Below are 16,631 nucleotides of genomic sequence, written 5' to 3' on the forward strand. Positions count from 1 at the left end.
GGTATTTTTCTGTGACAGGTAAATGACTTTATTTCAATGCCTGAGTGGTTGAAGAGCAGAGTAGTAAAACCTTTAATTTGCTTTAGGCTCCAAACTTTTGAGGCTTAAAATCTTAATATTTTATTTTTACTTAGGTAATATTGAGTTTGTATTAAAAAAAATGGGTAAGAAATCTTTGTAGAAAGAAGAAGAAATAAATTGTTCCTACTTTTTAAGAATAAAAGTCTTTTAAATTGAATTAAACTCTACATAAATCTTCACAAGTAACCAAAGTTTCTTTACAATAAAATCTAAGCTATATATTGCTCACGTCTAACATCTTATTATCTTTGATAAATGATACTACCAAAAGCTAAATAATCTAACACTATAAACAATTGTAACAAAAGAGCTTGAATATTTAATTTGTAATTTCAAAGAAGTGAGTAAATTATTTATAATTTTTTTTTGAAAATAATAACAAAAAAAGAAATTTCATACATGGCTCTTAGTGATTTTGTTTTCTAGATACAATTAGTCCTTATGTCGTATCAAAAATAATGGATTAACAATATCATCAAGATGTGCCATCAATATAATCTAGTTGGGGCAACGTCACTATCCAATTTTATCCCTTGAATAACAATGATATTTCTTAATTCGGTCCATATCGCCTTTAAAAAATAGTTAAATTCAATTAAAAATCATATGGTAATGATTTATCTTTATATTATGTCCAAAAAAGATGTAAACTGTTAATTTAGCCTAAAATAAATAGTTTATATTTTCTCCTTGTATAGAATCGGGTAACTATTGAAAAATCTTTTTGTTTTTTTGTCTTTAACCAAAATGCGAAGTTTGCGTTTCCATTTATACTATTTGACAAATGAAAAATTTTACAATTATTTTCTAAAAAAAAGAAAATTGATTGTATTTCTATTAATGTGTCATTTTTTTTTTCTTTTTTCTTGTGTCTGTTCACCTTTATGATTAATGTCAAATTAAAAAGTATTTGTATTTTTAGCATTATAGTTTTTCCAAGTTTCAGAATATAAAATCATAATTAATACTTAGTTTAGCATAAAAATGAATAACTTAATATTTACTCGAGAAACTGTAAATTAAAGGTTTTTTTAAAACGAAAAAATGAAGTTTATGTTTTAATTTATACTATTTGCGGAATGAAAAATACTACTAGTATAATGATAGATGTCTTTTTTTTCTCCTCCCCCAATTTTAGCACAAGCCTTTTATGATTAATGTCAAAGCCAAAAAGTATTAGTATTTTTAGCATTATATTTTTCCCAAGTTTATGCATAGAATCTTATGTCCAAAATATAAACTCTAGTTAATTTAGCCTAAAAATGAGTAATTTTGTATTTTTTTTCTTTTCGTTTTCTCCGCGGTCACGAAAGCTGAAAAAATAAGATCAAAAGAATAGAGATGTAACCACAAGTATGCCACATAAATAGGAGAAAAAGTCCTATTTTTGCTAGGGAAAAAAGTACTAGGCTATGCTCTTAGTAAAAAAAAAAAAAAAAAAAAAAAAAAAACCAATCTCCAACATTTCCGTTTTTATCTCTCTTTCATCTCTTGCTTTTTACCAAGTCTTTAACCAGCCTTGAGCAAAATCCGCTATTAAACAGACATGTTCCGGACTCCAAATCCCATGACATTTGGCTTCTTCATGTCTTACCTTTAATACTTGTTAAAACATTAAACACACTCCCTTACATTCCCATCTTACCTCAATGCTTGGAATTTTGAAACTTTATCCAAGTGTTTGATGCTTTGCAGGATAAAACATGACTCTCAAGGGTGGCACCAGCCAAGCCTGCGCTGCGTGCAAGTACCAGAGGAGGCGGTGCACTCCCGAATGCCTCTTAGCTCCCTATTTTCCTGCCGATCAACCCAAAATGTTCCAGAATGCGCATAGGCTCTTCGGAGTCAGCAAAATTTTGAAAATACTAACGCATCTTGATCCATCCCAGAAGAAAATTGCCATGAAATCTATTATCTACCAAGCAAATGCCCGCGACAAACATCCTGTGTATGGATGCGTCGCGGAAATACAAAACTTATTATTTAGCATTCAACTCTGCGAAGAAGAACTTCAAACTGTACATGCACAACTAGCATTCTATAGACAGCAACAACAACAACAAGAGATTTCGTCCACAATTAGTGATACTGTTTCCCAGATACAATTGGGAATGCCTCCTCCTGCTATTGTTGCTGCTCCTCCACCCGCTAATGGAATTAATGGAAATGGATTAACACTATTCCATCAAGATGCACCTTCCCAATATAATGTTGCTGCCAACGCCACATTGCCTGTCCAATCTTATTCCTCTTACTCAAATAACAGCTACGCTGCTTACAACAACACTACTTTTGTGGACCCTAAAGAAAATAATGTCGTCAATTCGTTATGGATTCAACAATCATATGGTAATAGTGTTTGTAATAACAACACAATGATCATGCAATCTCAGTTACCAGCTTCACAAACAATCGTTGTTCCACAAGAAGTCACTCAAGACTACGACGACATACATCATCCATTTTTTGATACTATTGATGACAGACAATCTTATATAGATTCTAAAGAAGCATATGACTCGAGGTATGCTCATTTTCTTCGAATTGTTTGTTTTATGGTTATACTGAATTTAAGGAATTTTTCACGCACTAGCCAAACTCTCATATCAGTTACTATTATTGCTTTTATGATTCTGAATGAAACTCCTATCTCATGCAGTTCAGAGTCATCACTGAAAGACACAAGACAGTCTGTGGAGCATGTTGCAGATAATGAATTAAAGAATGCTGCGGCATGTTTCAGTCTTACCAGTATCAACGAATAGAATACAAAGAAATGTAAGAAAAACGATAGTAGAGTGGCTTTTTCTTTCGCCATTCAAAATTTTGTTCCATTCAGATAGAACTCATTGAGAATGTACTGCCAGTTTTAGAATACATTTCACCTGTCCAGCTATATTTGGTTGTTAGAAAGTTGGACAGTACTTTGTTTTCCTAGTTTTGGTATCTAGAAAAGACTATAAAATTTTAAAACCTGTCATAAGAGACATGGCTTAAATATGCCAGGAGAAGAAACTCCACGTCCTTGATCGCATCTTCAAGATTAGTAAATCTTCTTCATGTTTGCACCCTCCGTCTGCCAGAAAGTCGGCACATTGGTTTGCCTCCCTCAAAAATATATCGAATGGTGGCCCTGTTAGCTTCCAACAATCAATTGCAATCTTCAATAACAGTCTTCAGGGGGTGATATTGTATGTCCTTCTCTTTGATAAGTTGGACGGCTATTAGACAATTTGTTTCCGCTTCTTATTCTTTGTTTCACATTTCTTTTGCTAATTGTAACCTTTTTCTATTATGCAACAAGACTTGATGTAAACTTCACCTTACCTGAGTATCCCGACATCCATTTTCCTTGATCGTTCCTAAAACTCTCTCCAAGAAGCAGCATCTCTAGTTTGCATCTTGACACTAGCTTGTTGTCTTCATATAAGACGATTTTTTTTGCTAGTCTGTACCAATCCTTCCATAGATAGACCTCATTACGTGTCCCACAACCTAAATACAGACAATTGCGAAGTGTAAAATCACTACTTCTTGTCAAGAATCTGTTGTTAACATTTTTCTTCATGGATTGTATTATCTCTTCTGATTATCAGTTTAACTCACTCCTACAAATTTAGGCTATTGTAGATGAAGGCAATCCTTTAGTCATGAACTCGTCTTTTCTTTAATATTATCAAGGACTACCTATATGAGTTTTAAAGAAGTTGCTCTACGGTCTACATCAGCGTGAGTTTGGGCCTTTGGCTGTCCTGTCGCATTAGAAAAATAATGCTAGTGATCAATCTATGAACATTTTTGTTATTTTCTTTGATGGACAGTTTATTTAAGGATTTATAAATGTTAAATCAAAAGCAAGAGTTGGAGATAGCGTGTACTTACATCGTATAAAAACTGGACAAGGGCAAGGATCTGCCAAAAAGTTTATATAATGAACATACATCAAAGTTTTAATTGGGCAAGGAAAAATCAACGACATGTGTAATAGAGAGCACAAGTTCTAGCATGCCCTAGAAGATAGAAACAGATATAACAGAGAGTTTGCTACTATCATATAATGCAGGCTGCAGCACTTGTCAATCTCTGATTGGGACATCAAGTGAAAGTTCTCTAGAAGAATGAGCAAGATAAAGAATTTATTTGTTCTGCAACAATAAGACAGGGAATTTGTGTATGTGTTCTTTAGTGTTCCAGTGATAATAGTTTTCGGGAAAGGCAGAAACTAAATGCAAGCAGTGTTTTATTGAATCAACCATCTATTCATCAAGAAAATGAAAAATGCAGAACGAATAGTGTCATAAGTACAATTTGGGAAAATGAACAAGAAATAAGTACATTTCTTGTATCATTTCATTCCACTGACTTGGTCAAAAATGTTCTTATCATAAGTTAGCATCATCATCTTGGAGTGAATGCGGAATTTAACATAAGAGCTCACTGGAAATCATTTTAACATGAATCAGAATCCCCGAATGTTTTGATTTTAACATAGGATGAATTGTTGAAATATGTGGTACACACATAAGTTGGTGAAGGAAAAAAAGTGTTCTCTACATTGTGGGAACATAGAATTAGCTGTTTATACTCCTCGAAGATTTTGATCATACAAGTCTTGTGTTGTACGAACCACAATAGGAGCACTTGTGATAGAGCCAGTGGAAGGAAGCTGATCCTCTCTTCTCGCAATCATTGCATAGTATAGCCTGTTAGGATCATTTGAGTGTCAAGAAATTGGTCTAAACCGACCAGAGCATATTCTCGCATAAGAATCAATAAATAGAATAGTGAACCTGAGTCTGGCCGGCATACTCCTCAGGAATTGTCTGTTCAGACAGCAATGCATCTAACATCTCAAAGTACACCTGAAATTAAGCACCAAGTAAGCTACACATTTTGTACAATTTAAGACTGTCACAGTTTTAGGAGAAAAGGTTTAAGACACTTTTACGCTAAATAGTTCTCTAACCTGCATGTCCCCGAGTGACTTGCTACATATTGGGCATGTATAATGAGTACAAGTGTATTCCTAAAAGTAGTAGTAATAAGAAAGAAAGATGAATTAGCAACACAGCCTGCAAGTTCACTTTAACTTTAGTTAATCAAGAAACAAAATAAATACGAGCTTAATACCTGAAAACATGTGGAGTGCATCAGATGGCCACAAGGAAGTGCTTTGACGGGATTTGTGGAGGTGAAGATATACTCGTGGCATATTGGACAGTTCTCCTCGAGACACTTCTCTCTGCATATGTGAACGGAAAGAGACTTTGACATGCAAGCATTGCAATTCATGCAATGGAAGTAACCGACCCCTAATCCTTTTCCCAACCGGCACAGATTACAGAAAGGGCAATGGTAGATTTGCCTGTTCAAAATCTGTTGTTAGAACAAGAGATTGTAGTACAGCATATATAACTTTTATTTAGGAGGACATGCATAATGCAAGTCTATCAAGTATTACTTAGTAGCCTTTTATCCTCAAGCACACATGTGAACCTGGATCAGGCATGTAACGTTGATTTTGACATTTAAATAGTTCTTCATACAATAAAGCTAATAGCTAAACCGATCACTTTAACCCATTGATTACCCATTTATGCATGATTTTAAGGCAATGTATGGTACCCACCCAAACCAGTGAGAGAATGTGAACCTGATTTTCTCACCTTTCATCTTCAAACAATTTGCAAATTTTGCAATAGTATCTACCCATGGAGAAGCCATCACAGGAGGGATTTGAGCAACTAGGACCCATTGGTTGTATCTTCAAACAGTTCATACACATCATCTGAGTGATAGTCTTTCTGCAAGTGCGTCAGATCGAGAGTTGGGATATCTCAAGAAGAAAAAATAGATAAATCAGGATCTACAAATAGTGATGGAGACAAGTTCAAGGCACTCACCTGTCCAGACTATGATCAGTAGTTTCATCGTGACACCGTATGCATGTAAAAAGCTTCTTGCAGCACGGAGCAAGAAGCTTGCAGTTCCTCTTGTAATGACTGCAACCAAAAATGGATTCCTGTTCATCACGATACGAGGGACACTGACCAGGGAATTTCTCCATATCGTTTGCAGCAGCAACCTCTGAATTAGATAGCTTTTGCGTCACAATCCATTGACTGACAGAAAGCAATTAGTGCTAGTTAGATCCCATAAATTGCGAAAGAATGAACTGGAAATTCTTGATAACAACAGATATCATTGTTTTCACATTTAAGTGTCCATTCACTAAGGCCCCGTCTGATTTGCTGGTAGGATGGATTAATCATAAGTTTATGTGATCTATGCAGTATATTTTATGTGAAATAGAAAATAAACTAAGAACACAGTTATTAACAATACAAGGTCTAAATCAACTAAAATGAGAAAAACACCTTAATGATCTTCAGAACTAGTTTCTTTAATACAATAAAACAACTAATTCTGCTTTACAATCCCTACATTACTTTTCTCTTGATTATATAATCTCTGCATAACTAATCTCACTTAATTTGTATTTGAAACAAACAACAGTAAACTCATTGTAAGTTGAACATCTTCAGGAACTCTAAGAAAATATATTGCAAGATCTCAATATTGCACAGGAAAATGAGACTATCTTTTCTGGATTTATCCATATCACTACCCCTTCCAAGGCACCTGGTTTCTAGGTGAAGAAACTAATTTTGGACATTAAAATGGCAGGAACCTTTGCTAAACTAGTAGAAGCAACGCAAACAAACTAGACAATCTAGAATTCAGGTGCAAAAAGTAGATCATGCTTATGCAGTTTATCTGAGGCAATAACTAAGATCCCTCGCTGCTTTTGAAGGAACAAAACTAAGGAAAGGTTGAAATATACTTGCCTCATCAGCAAGCTCTGCATGAGGTGTGATTTTTTTTCAGAATTCAAAGATGGGTCACAGGATATTTTCCTAATTACAGCAACCAGTTCCTCTTGAGTCATTAGATGGTGCTCCTGTTTCCTTGATTTGTCACATTGTTCTATGCCCTCCCAAGTTCTCTCATTCTGAGCAACACAGTCAACTGTCTCAGTGAATTTCTTCTTGTCTACGACAGTAGAAACTCGCGATGTATCTTCAGATAGATCAACATTTTTCTTTCTCTTGGCATTGTATGTTTTATCTGCAGTAAAAGATCCACGCTGATCAAAATCACGATTAACAAACTCTGATCCTTTCTCATTCCAAACTCCTTGCTCAACACCGTTTCTTGACAAATATGTAGAGACGGCTTCTAGAGGATCAATAGACAATAAAGGAGAAATCTTTGGTTCCTTTTCAACATTTACACTTTCTTCTCTCTTTATAGGTTCCCACCATTCTCCTAGCCACTCAAAAAACTTTGTATGTTTTGTAACTTTGCGCCACAAGAGCAGCATGTCGTGTTGTTCAGCTGGCGTTAGAGATTCCATCAACCACGGAATCATTTCTTGTAGAATCTCCGTTTTTGTTCGTCCAAGCATGTTTCCGACAATCTTTTCTTGTTCCTCAACAGAAAAATGTTCTCTGAATAGAGGCCAGAGTTCAATTTCTTCATGGTTGATGTGGTCAGTTAATGTTCTTTGCATGGATATGCATGCATTATGGAGCTTTAAGCAAAGCCGTTTATACTTGACCTTCTTACCATCAACTGCCTCATCACCTTGCATACTGGTGAGTTTACTTAAGATAACAGAGATCTTGTTGAAATTCTCTACCTCCAAGTTATGGTCAAGGGTGTAGGAATGGCTAACATTTTGGAGTGTTACCCTTGATTCTAAAGCAGGAAAGGCAACTTCATCCTCGGAATTACTATGAAGCCTCAACAGGAAGTGTAGAAGATGGAAGCTTCTGTGAAATTCAGGAAGAATTCCAACATCTTCAGCCAGCTTAACTGACAGGGAAACAACATACTGAATATCATTTTTCAGGGCTTTGTGAAAGAAGTGGACAAAATCTATTGGCATAAACTCATGATCTGGAACATTTGAAGTATTGCTTGATCCGGAAGAAGTTCCAGCAAAGAAGGATAAGTTTTTCTGTGAATCCGAGACAAATATATGCGTATTCATCTCATAAGAATAAGAACTATCAAGCTTCTCAATGATGCCAAGGGGAGAAGGGTGATAAGATATAGTATTGTTTAATGTCATGGCTGAAGCTGCTTGCGATAACAGATTATTAGATTCATCAAATGATTGCATGTCCAATTGTGATAAAGGACTTCCAGAATTATTAAATGACTTCTCCAGCAAGGAGCTTCTGCTACTGAACATTTCTTCCAAATCTTTCCTAAACTTTTCAAGAGAAATCTTCCCAGAATAGCCTGTCCGAACCCATTCATATAAGAGAGAAGCAAAGGACCTGTTAACTACAGGAGATCCCATCATTACATTATTTAGGATGAGTTTGGACTCATCCTCAGATAAATGAGCTGAGAACCAGATAATCATGCACTTTAGCAACCCGAGTGGCAACATCTGCAGGCTTCTGTACAATAACCAGAGCTGCAATTCATGGCTGCACTTCTCTCTAATCACCAAAAAAACCTATAAGAAACCAGGGACAAAAAACAAATCAACATAAAATCTAATATCCAACTACTACGTAATACTTTGGGAAATCGCGCTGTTGTGAAAATGTTAAGTAGATATTGAAGTTTTTCAGAAGTATTTAATAAACATAGTGTTGAGTTGTCCATAAGATTTTGAAAATATACCACTGTTTCTAGAAAATGAAGCTTTTTACTGATTCTCCCAACAAATGATTCTACTTCCTGACAAAGCATTTCTATGAGAACATTTAACTGTATTCCACCTTGCAGCTTGCAGTATAGTAATCTCTGTAGTTCTTCAATTTGACTTCCTTCAATAAGTTGTTCACGAGAAGTTGATGGGTCACTCTTTGTGAGTTCATCTATCAAGGGGTAGAAGATTTGATCCAGAGCAATGCTGTAAATAATGTAACTGTTAGAAAAGAAGGCAAAATGAAGTTGGGCTATACCTATCAAATTCAAAATGATAGAGCAGCATTCAGCGACATTTTGTACAACATTGGTCACCTGAATTGAGACCAGTAATTATGTTGGACATTCTATCTCATGAAAGATCGTCAATTGGTTGCTAGCATAAACTAAGTTTGTCTTATTTAAAACTTCACTAGTTAGAGGTAGATTCAGCATTTGAACTTGATGGGTTCAGCATTTAGAATTCTTATCATGTTCCGAGTCAGTGGCTAAATAACTACATCCACCACTGTCAATAGGCCTATCAAGGATGAGGTTACATTAATGTCAAGGAATTCAGATGAAGCTAATTTTATGTCAAGTACAAGAATTTAGCTCCTGAATGAACAAGCTATAACCTGTAGAAGTTGAGAACATCTGCAAAAAACTTCAATTGAGCTACCAATGACATTAATGATGGTAAGCAAAATGAGCTTCTTAATTGATGTAGTTCCTCCAGGATTTCTTTCAAATCTCTTCTGATAGCAGCATGCCAAAGATGGAAACCATCAATCGGATTCTTCTTCGTCAGTAGCTTCATTTCACTGGAATGAACCACCATGGTTCCCAGCTTTAACATGTGCTTCATATTAGCTATTCCATAACGAGACTTATCTCCTTTTACATGTCCTAAACAGGATTGGGAAGACAGCTCATCATTATCAAGCCATGAGCTGAACACCTTCAAAGTAAGCGCCATTTGTTAGATTAGCCACTTCAAACTATTCACCATGTAGTTGGAAAAGAAGGTAGCAACGTACCTCTTGGACAAGGGTCTCTTCGGGTAAAACTACATGAATGAAATTGAGAAAGTCTGTCTTTCCAACTGACGAAAGAGAAGTTATTACCCAAGGCAAAAAATCCTCCAGTAACAACAAGGGAACACTACATAGATACTGCCAGACAAGCCTCGCCTGTTCTTTGGAAGAGAACTGCTTCGTCAACGAAGGAAAGATCTGCAGTGACATATCATATGCCAGAGATTTCAGGACAACAGACTAGGAAAACTAAAAAAAAAACAGAAATTTTTGTTAAGAACTAACACATCATATTTGTGGCACTCGAGCTGTTTCCATCTTAAGTAGGACAGTAAAACTGGGATTACAAAAATTTTCACTGATTATGGAGCTATATTAATTAGCTTTTTCTGTTTTAATTATTAGCGATATTTAGTGTAATATACCCTGAATTTTTATGGACTAAAGAACTTTAAGCTACTATTGTAAAAGTACATGGAGCATGTTATCAGTAAGTTGTTCAGACCCTAAGTGCTATCATTCTCCATTATATGATAGAGCGAAAATTGAAATATTCCAACTTATTTATTGAGAGAAGTGTATTGTTAAAGTAAACCTATGTTGAAGGTTAAGTACATCAACTTTCCGTTAAGAAAAAGTCCCAAACATATGATTTAACTACAAAAGTGCTAAATGTGGCAAAGAGGATCAAAATATCAAAGCTTTTGTTCTTTAACATAGTTTCCGATGGTCTTTACCGGGCATATAGATACCCTTGGTGATCAAAATCCTAATAATTTTGGAATGTTTTGTATGCAAACAGTAGAGCTAAGTATCATCCATATAACTAGAAAGATGTCATATCAACTTTAAGCATAGTATAAATCAGAATCCCTTTTGTTCAAACAAGTATTAAGAAGTTTAAAACCAATAGAGGCTAAAAGAGCTAAAAGTGAAATTTTCAAGAATACCTGTTCCTCTTCTTTCAGCATATGCTGAGAGATAATACTCTCAATGGTACCTATGTAACACGTAAGTCCATCAAACAGCTTGGCGAACTCCTCCGTTTCCTTTTGTAAGCAATCTATGCATTTGAAGATGGAAATGAACAGATCATCTATACTTTTATGCTCCAAAGAATACGTAAAGACTATATTCTTCACTTGTGCATCAAGTGCAAGAAAGACGACCTGTCAAGATTAACATTCCGACCTCAGAAAAGCTGGAGGAAGATGCAGTCACTCTGCAATGAGTTCAACTGAATCCATTATCTTTGATAAGGAACGTAGATAAATATGTGAAAACCACTAAACTTCCAACAAGAATTAAATTGAACCATAGTTTTCCAAAGTATAATGAGTTCAGTCTGTGTACATTAAAGGTTGAACTCATCAACTCTAAATCTTGAATCCACCTAGCTCTGAGAAGAGTAGATATAACTTGAAGGCAGTGGCAGAGCTAGGGGGTTCATTTGCCGTAAAATTACATTATATATAAACAAGGTTAATACTACTCTTTGAATTTTTCGTATATTAATGTTTTAAGTTTTTTGAATCCCTTTAGTGAAAATTCTGGTCACTGCTTGAAATTGCGAAACTGAAGATGAAAATGAAGATGTTGATCTAACATATCATTACAAATACAAATTACAGCCTGATGTGAAGAGGCTACGTACTCCGTAGAAATTTGTAATAGAAATAACAGAGCAGGTATCAATAAATAATGGATCCATGCACTAAGTTACTGCGTTTATGTTTATAGTTTGGGACTTCTTGAACTTTACCCTTAGCTTCCTAAAGTCAACGTCTCTCCTTGCAGCTCCTCATGACGATGAATTCCAGCAACCATTTAATTACTATAATTGTCACAATAGTTAACAACAAACAACAAACTTAGCTTGCAGTAAAGTCCAATTCTGTTTGCATATTGCGAATCTAAACGACTACAGTTCATCTTGTTTGTCAGTCAGGACACAGATACAAACAAGTAGCATTTACATTACAAAGATTAATGAAACAGCCAGTTTACCTCATCTTCAGCAGCGCAATGATACTTATATACAATTTTCAGGAACTCTAACCGCCTGCTAAGATCACGAACTAATTCAACGCACTGTGAGCCATTATCCGATGCCTCCACAGCTACGCGGTGGATATCAGCAAGCTCGAGTATAATAGCCTTATGAGAAATAACAAAAAAGAGAATAGGTGCGTCAACCAGTTTCACACCAGAGGGCAACAAGTCTATAATGTCCACATCCTTTTCGGGTTCTCCTACGTCGTCCATTAACACATGTATCAGTAGTGCTACAACTACCACCTATCATCAATGGCAACAGAGACCAAAAGGGAAGCTTCAACATTGATGGTCAATGGACATATAATGGCAAGATTAGCTTCTTTCTTTCAATTAAGGCCTCTTCAGTGCCTCTTTCAGTTCAAAGTTTTTTTTTTTTTTTAATCATATTTTTTTAGTTACTATTTTTATATTGTTGTATGTTTTGATTTGTTGTGAAGCTGACACGCTGGATGATTGAGACATGGAACCTAACGGCCATTGGCGCCTTGTCTAGTTCAGTTTGACATCGATTGAATTTGTCTTAGAGCCACACGTCCGGAAGCATTCACCAATCCTTGTCTAACACCTCATCATATTTGCTAGAGCTGTCAATACGGATCGGTCGGGCTAGCTTACACGGGCTTTGAGTTTAACGGATCAGGTCGGACTGGCCCATCAAAATGATAAGACAAAAAATACCAAGTCCACACCATTATTTTATAGGATGCGGGCCTCATGCGCCAACCCAGTTTTAAAAAAATAATATTTTATAATTCAATTTTAGAATGTTAATAAACATAAATATTACCACACAATATTATATAGTGTTAATACTTATTAACTAAATCTCCAACACCCTAAAAAATACTCCTAATAGCGAAATTAAATAACTTTTGACATGATATCCTTCGAACCAAATAAAAATTAATAAGCAATCTAAATAGTTGCATGTATTTGACTTACGGACTGGTCCACGGGCTAGCCCAACCCACATTGCTCAAGCCGCACGGGCCACGGGCTTATACTAGCCAGGCTAAAAAATTTCATTCTTAAATGGACTGCAAAAACTAAAGGCAACTCCATTAAATTATCGGGTTGGATCAGCCCAACTGGTCTGGCCCATATTGACCGCTCTAATATTTGCTATGACGTGTTTAACCTTTTTCTTTGTTTCATTTTTATGTGACAGTTCTTTTCTTACTCTCGCCGTAATTGAATTTAAGTGTGCTTGTTCTGATATCACAAAACTAAAATTAGAATTTGTCGATAATTGAGAAAACAATATTAATGGTATTTCTTAACAATGTGATTATTAAAAAGTAATATTAATGTTATTAAATAGAATAACATTTTGACAAATTCTTTTACTCTCCCACAACTAAAATAATGTCAAATACTTACCCATAAAATCGACCTCAAATCATAGGTCAGTAACTGGTCGATAAAAAAAAAATTAATCTTTGAGGGAGCAGTTCTTTTAAAAAAGGAATTAAAAATTTTGAGTTTCATCTTTATGTTAATAATTGATATTTGTTGGTTTAAAACTATTAAAAAAAAAAAAAAGTCTTGTACTTTTCAAATTTATTTTTCTGCCAAAAAAAGAAAAAAAACTCAGAGATTAATTTCATTTTTAAAAAATGTTTATTCAAAATCAACCTCCGGAAAGTGCTAGCGTTTTTCATCTTTATTTTTGGATGGCTGGGTGGGTTGATATATTTTAGTAGTGTCCCTAAAATAGGAGTATTAAATGTTAATTTAAACCAATGAAAAAGTTAGAAGTTGAGATGATAGCAAAATTACATGACTTTTACTTTTAAGTTTCTTTTTTCCTAAACTTAACTCGTTATAGTCAAATTCCTCTAAATTACAAATAGTGCTAATTAACTCCCGAACTTAGCTATTTAACCCCGAACTATTCGATAGCCTAAAAATCTTAATTTAGTGGGAACCTTTTTGTTAATTCTCTCTAGTATGTTTATGGCATCAGGTTGAATCAAATTGGAAGGCTTGACCTGGCTGTGGTGCATTAGTAGCGGTGAAATTACTTCACCCTTAATTAGGATCTCGGATTTAAGATATAGAGAAAATCATGTTTGAAAAGTCATCCCCAAAATTGACCCTGCAATGCGTAGTTCAGACTAATTGGGACTCTAATACAGATATCAGACAATGGAATGAGAGATAAAAAAAAAAAAACAAAAGAAAAGAGGCAAACAATATAAATCCTGACAGTTTGAAATTTAATTACAAAAAATCTCGATATTTTGTATAATTATTGAAACTCCCAATTTTGAGTGTGTCGAGATACATAATTAGCTTCCGATACATCTAATGAAGATAAAGATCCATAATTATCTCCCGATATATTTTTTCTGATTTTGGGTCTGTCGAGATACGTAATACATCAAACGAACATATATTTTTCTTTGTAAAGATACATAATTATCTTTGATATATTTTTTTCAATTTTAGATCTGTCGAGATACATAATTAGTTTTCCGATATATCTAAGGAATATACATAATTATTTAAGACTTTTGATGGGGATTTGTGTAAATATGATAAGTTAAGATGTACTCCCTCCATCCCATTTCATGTGTCATAATTTGACCGGACACGCAGTTTAAGAAATAAAGAAAGACTTGATGATATTTACATATTGTACTTATTAAAAAAATGTATCCTCGTCATCTTTAATTAAGTAGGTGGGATCAATAAGGATAAAACTGAAATTGTGTGTTTAAATATAGTTAACAAATAAGAAAAAATGACATTACTTTTGAAACCGATAAAAAAGAAAATAACCACACATAAAATGAAATTGGGCTTTATAACGTGTTACGTAACATGATGCATGACAGATGTGCATGTCCAGCTCAGTTTAGGCACGTGCCGAACACGTTATATCTTGTGCCCGTAGACTTTTGACCATTGATTTCCAGTGGCTTAGCCATGGCAAAATTAAATTAGCAGAAGCAAAACTTAATCACTTGTTTAATCTAAAATTAAGGACGGATAAGAGTATTAATTAGTGTGGCCTTTTGGTGTTTTTAAGGAGTCATTAGCATTCTTCTATTTCATCATCGATGTTGATTAAGTACGATCTCTGATTAATTAGTTCTTATTTTATTCCAATTTATTGCTTTGATCTGTCATGATTAATGTTAATAAGATGATTAGTAGTTAATTAGCTCCCACTCCCCTCCCTCGTTCCAGATTTTTTTTTCGAATATCCTTTCGAAGCATGTTATCGTCCAAAATATGAACTGTTCATTTCATTTAAAAGTAGAAACTTAAATGATTAATTTCAAAGTTTCTTGTTTTCTTTTTTTTTTAAAAAAAAACACCTTCTACATTAGATTTTTATGAAAGTGCAATGATCTAAACAAATTTCATCTTTGCACAATCTTTTCTCTTCTGTCAAAACGTTTACAGAACTATTATGGGGTTGCTTGGTTCTTAGATTTCATTAAAATTGAAATATAGGGTTAATGTAATGTGAAAATATTCAAACTCGTCCTCATTTAATTAACACTAATTTTCAAGTTCTGTTTAGTTTTACGTTGTCCACACTATTAATTAACACAAATTGTAACCTTCACAGTCGACAAAGTTTTTTTTCTTTTTCCTAAACAAAAAAATAGTGTAGCTTAGTTAACTAATACTACAGTCGATTGACCGTACATGCATGTTACAAGCGTCAGAAGAATAATAAAAGAAATGATCTTCCAAGAAATTTCCTAAACTAGAGCCATATAAACAATAAACAACTACTAAAAGGCACGTGCCTAACAGTGAAAGAAAATACATTCTCAACTCAGCAGCATGGATTGGTGCACAACCCCGACACCAACACAGACTTTATTGACATGCAAAAATACCATCTTTTTTCTCAAATTGACATCTTTTGATTTTTTAAGATTCAAATAAGCCATTCTTTCGCAGTAATATTTCTATGTATTTGTTGAATGTTCTCAATTGACAATTATTTCAACTTATAGTATTCTTTCCGTAGTTTTAGAAAATGTAAATTTTATTTCAAAATATTACAGATTTCATACCTAAATTTATGATTAAAATTAAACTATTCGACTATAATCGAAATATGTAGCATGCCACATAAATTATTGAGACGGAGGGATTAATAAGATTTAAATATACAATAATATATATATATATATATATATATATATATATATATATTCAAAAGAGTGTACATACACAACTCATACTTTTTGTACCATTTGCTAGATTAGAAATTCAACATCAATACCTTAGTCTCGGACCGAGATAATTCTTTGTGAACTAGTTAGCCGACCCCTTTTTTAACTTGTTTGATTTGAGAAACATACAAGTGAAATAATAATTAACTTAAACTTATTAAAAAATTTAATTTTCTTTTAAGTAAAATTTAATTCCAAACACAATTTTAATTTTCAAACTCGACTTAGGATTAACAACCGGGGTCCCGGAAAAGATATAACTAGCTCCAAGATGGTTGGAATTTATGTAATTTTTACTATAACTTATAAGGCATGCGTATTATGTTGGGCAATTATGTTATTTCCTTATGTTACTTACATTCTAGATTTGTAATTTTCATTCGTTATAATATTCTTTATTAATTATAACGGTTTACTTCAATGCAAGTTCACATATTTAGTAAATTATAAAGATATAATGTGTCTCCATGTACATGCAAATGTGAATTACAACGATTTGTTTATCATTTAAGTGTTTATAACAATCTTGAGAAACCACAATACT

General features: G+C 34.0%; 2 protein-coding genes across 3 annotated transcripts; one reads left to right on the forward strand and one right to left on the reverse strand.

Annotated features, from left to right (window-relative positions):
* The first annotated feature begins 1,515 nt into the window (after positions 1 to 1,515).
* Positions 1,516 to 3,648, forward strand: LOC107862490 (LOB domain-containing protein 27-like). Its single transcript, XM_016708090.2, has 2 exons — positions 1,516 to 2,605; positions 2,741 to 3,648. Exons 1-2 carry the CDS (start codon positions 1,785 to 1,787, stop codon positions 2,844 to 2,846), a joined length of 927 nt encoding a protein of 308 aa, XP_016563576.1. The 5' UTR covers positions 1,516 to 1,784; the 3' UTR covers positions 2,847 to 3,648.
* Positions 3,649 to 4,444: 796 nt separating this feature from the next.
* LOC107862488 (zinc finger protein BRUTUS-like At1g74770) lies at positions 4,445 to 12,352 on the reverse strand. Of its 2 annotated transcripts, none has more exons than XM_016708089.2 (12): positions 11,835 to 12,352; positions 10,778 to 10,996; positions 9,831 to 10,025; positions 9,429 to 9,751; positions 8,785 to 9,016; positions 6,930 to 8,614; positions 5,985 to 6,203; positions 5,748 to 5,885; positions 5,212 to 5,446; positions 5,048 to 5,107; positions 4,872 to 4,943; positions 4,445 to 4,784 (listed from the first exon to the last, which is right to left on the reverse strand). In XM_016708089.2, the coding sequence occupies exons 1-12, from the start codon at positions 12,090 to 12,092 to the stop codon at positions 4,683 to 4,685; spliced, it is 3,738 nt and encodes a 1,245-aa protein (XP_016563575.1). In that variant the 5' UTR covers positions 12,093 to 12,352; the 3' UTR covers positions 4,445 to 4,682. The 2 variants fall into 2 exon arrangements, with proteins under 2 accessions (XP_016563575.1, XP_047265720.1); XM_047409764.1 differs by having other exon boundaries at positions 10,778 to 11,049; positions 11,835 to 11,973.
* Positions 12,353 to 16,631: the final 4,279 nt, after the last annotated feature.

Source organism: Capsicum annuum, chromosome 3 (assembly GCF_002878395.1).
Source record: "Capsicum annuum cultivar UCD-10X-F1 chromosome 3, UCD10Xv1.1, whole genome shotgun sequence".
Classification (NCBI taxonomy): domain Eukaryota; kingdom Viridiplantae; phylum Streptophyta; class Magnoliopsida; order Solanales; family Solanaceae; genus Capsicum; species Capsicum annuum.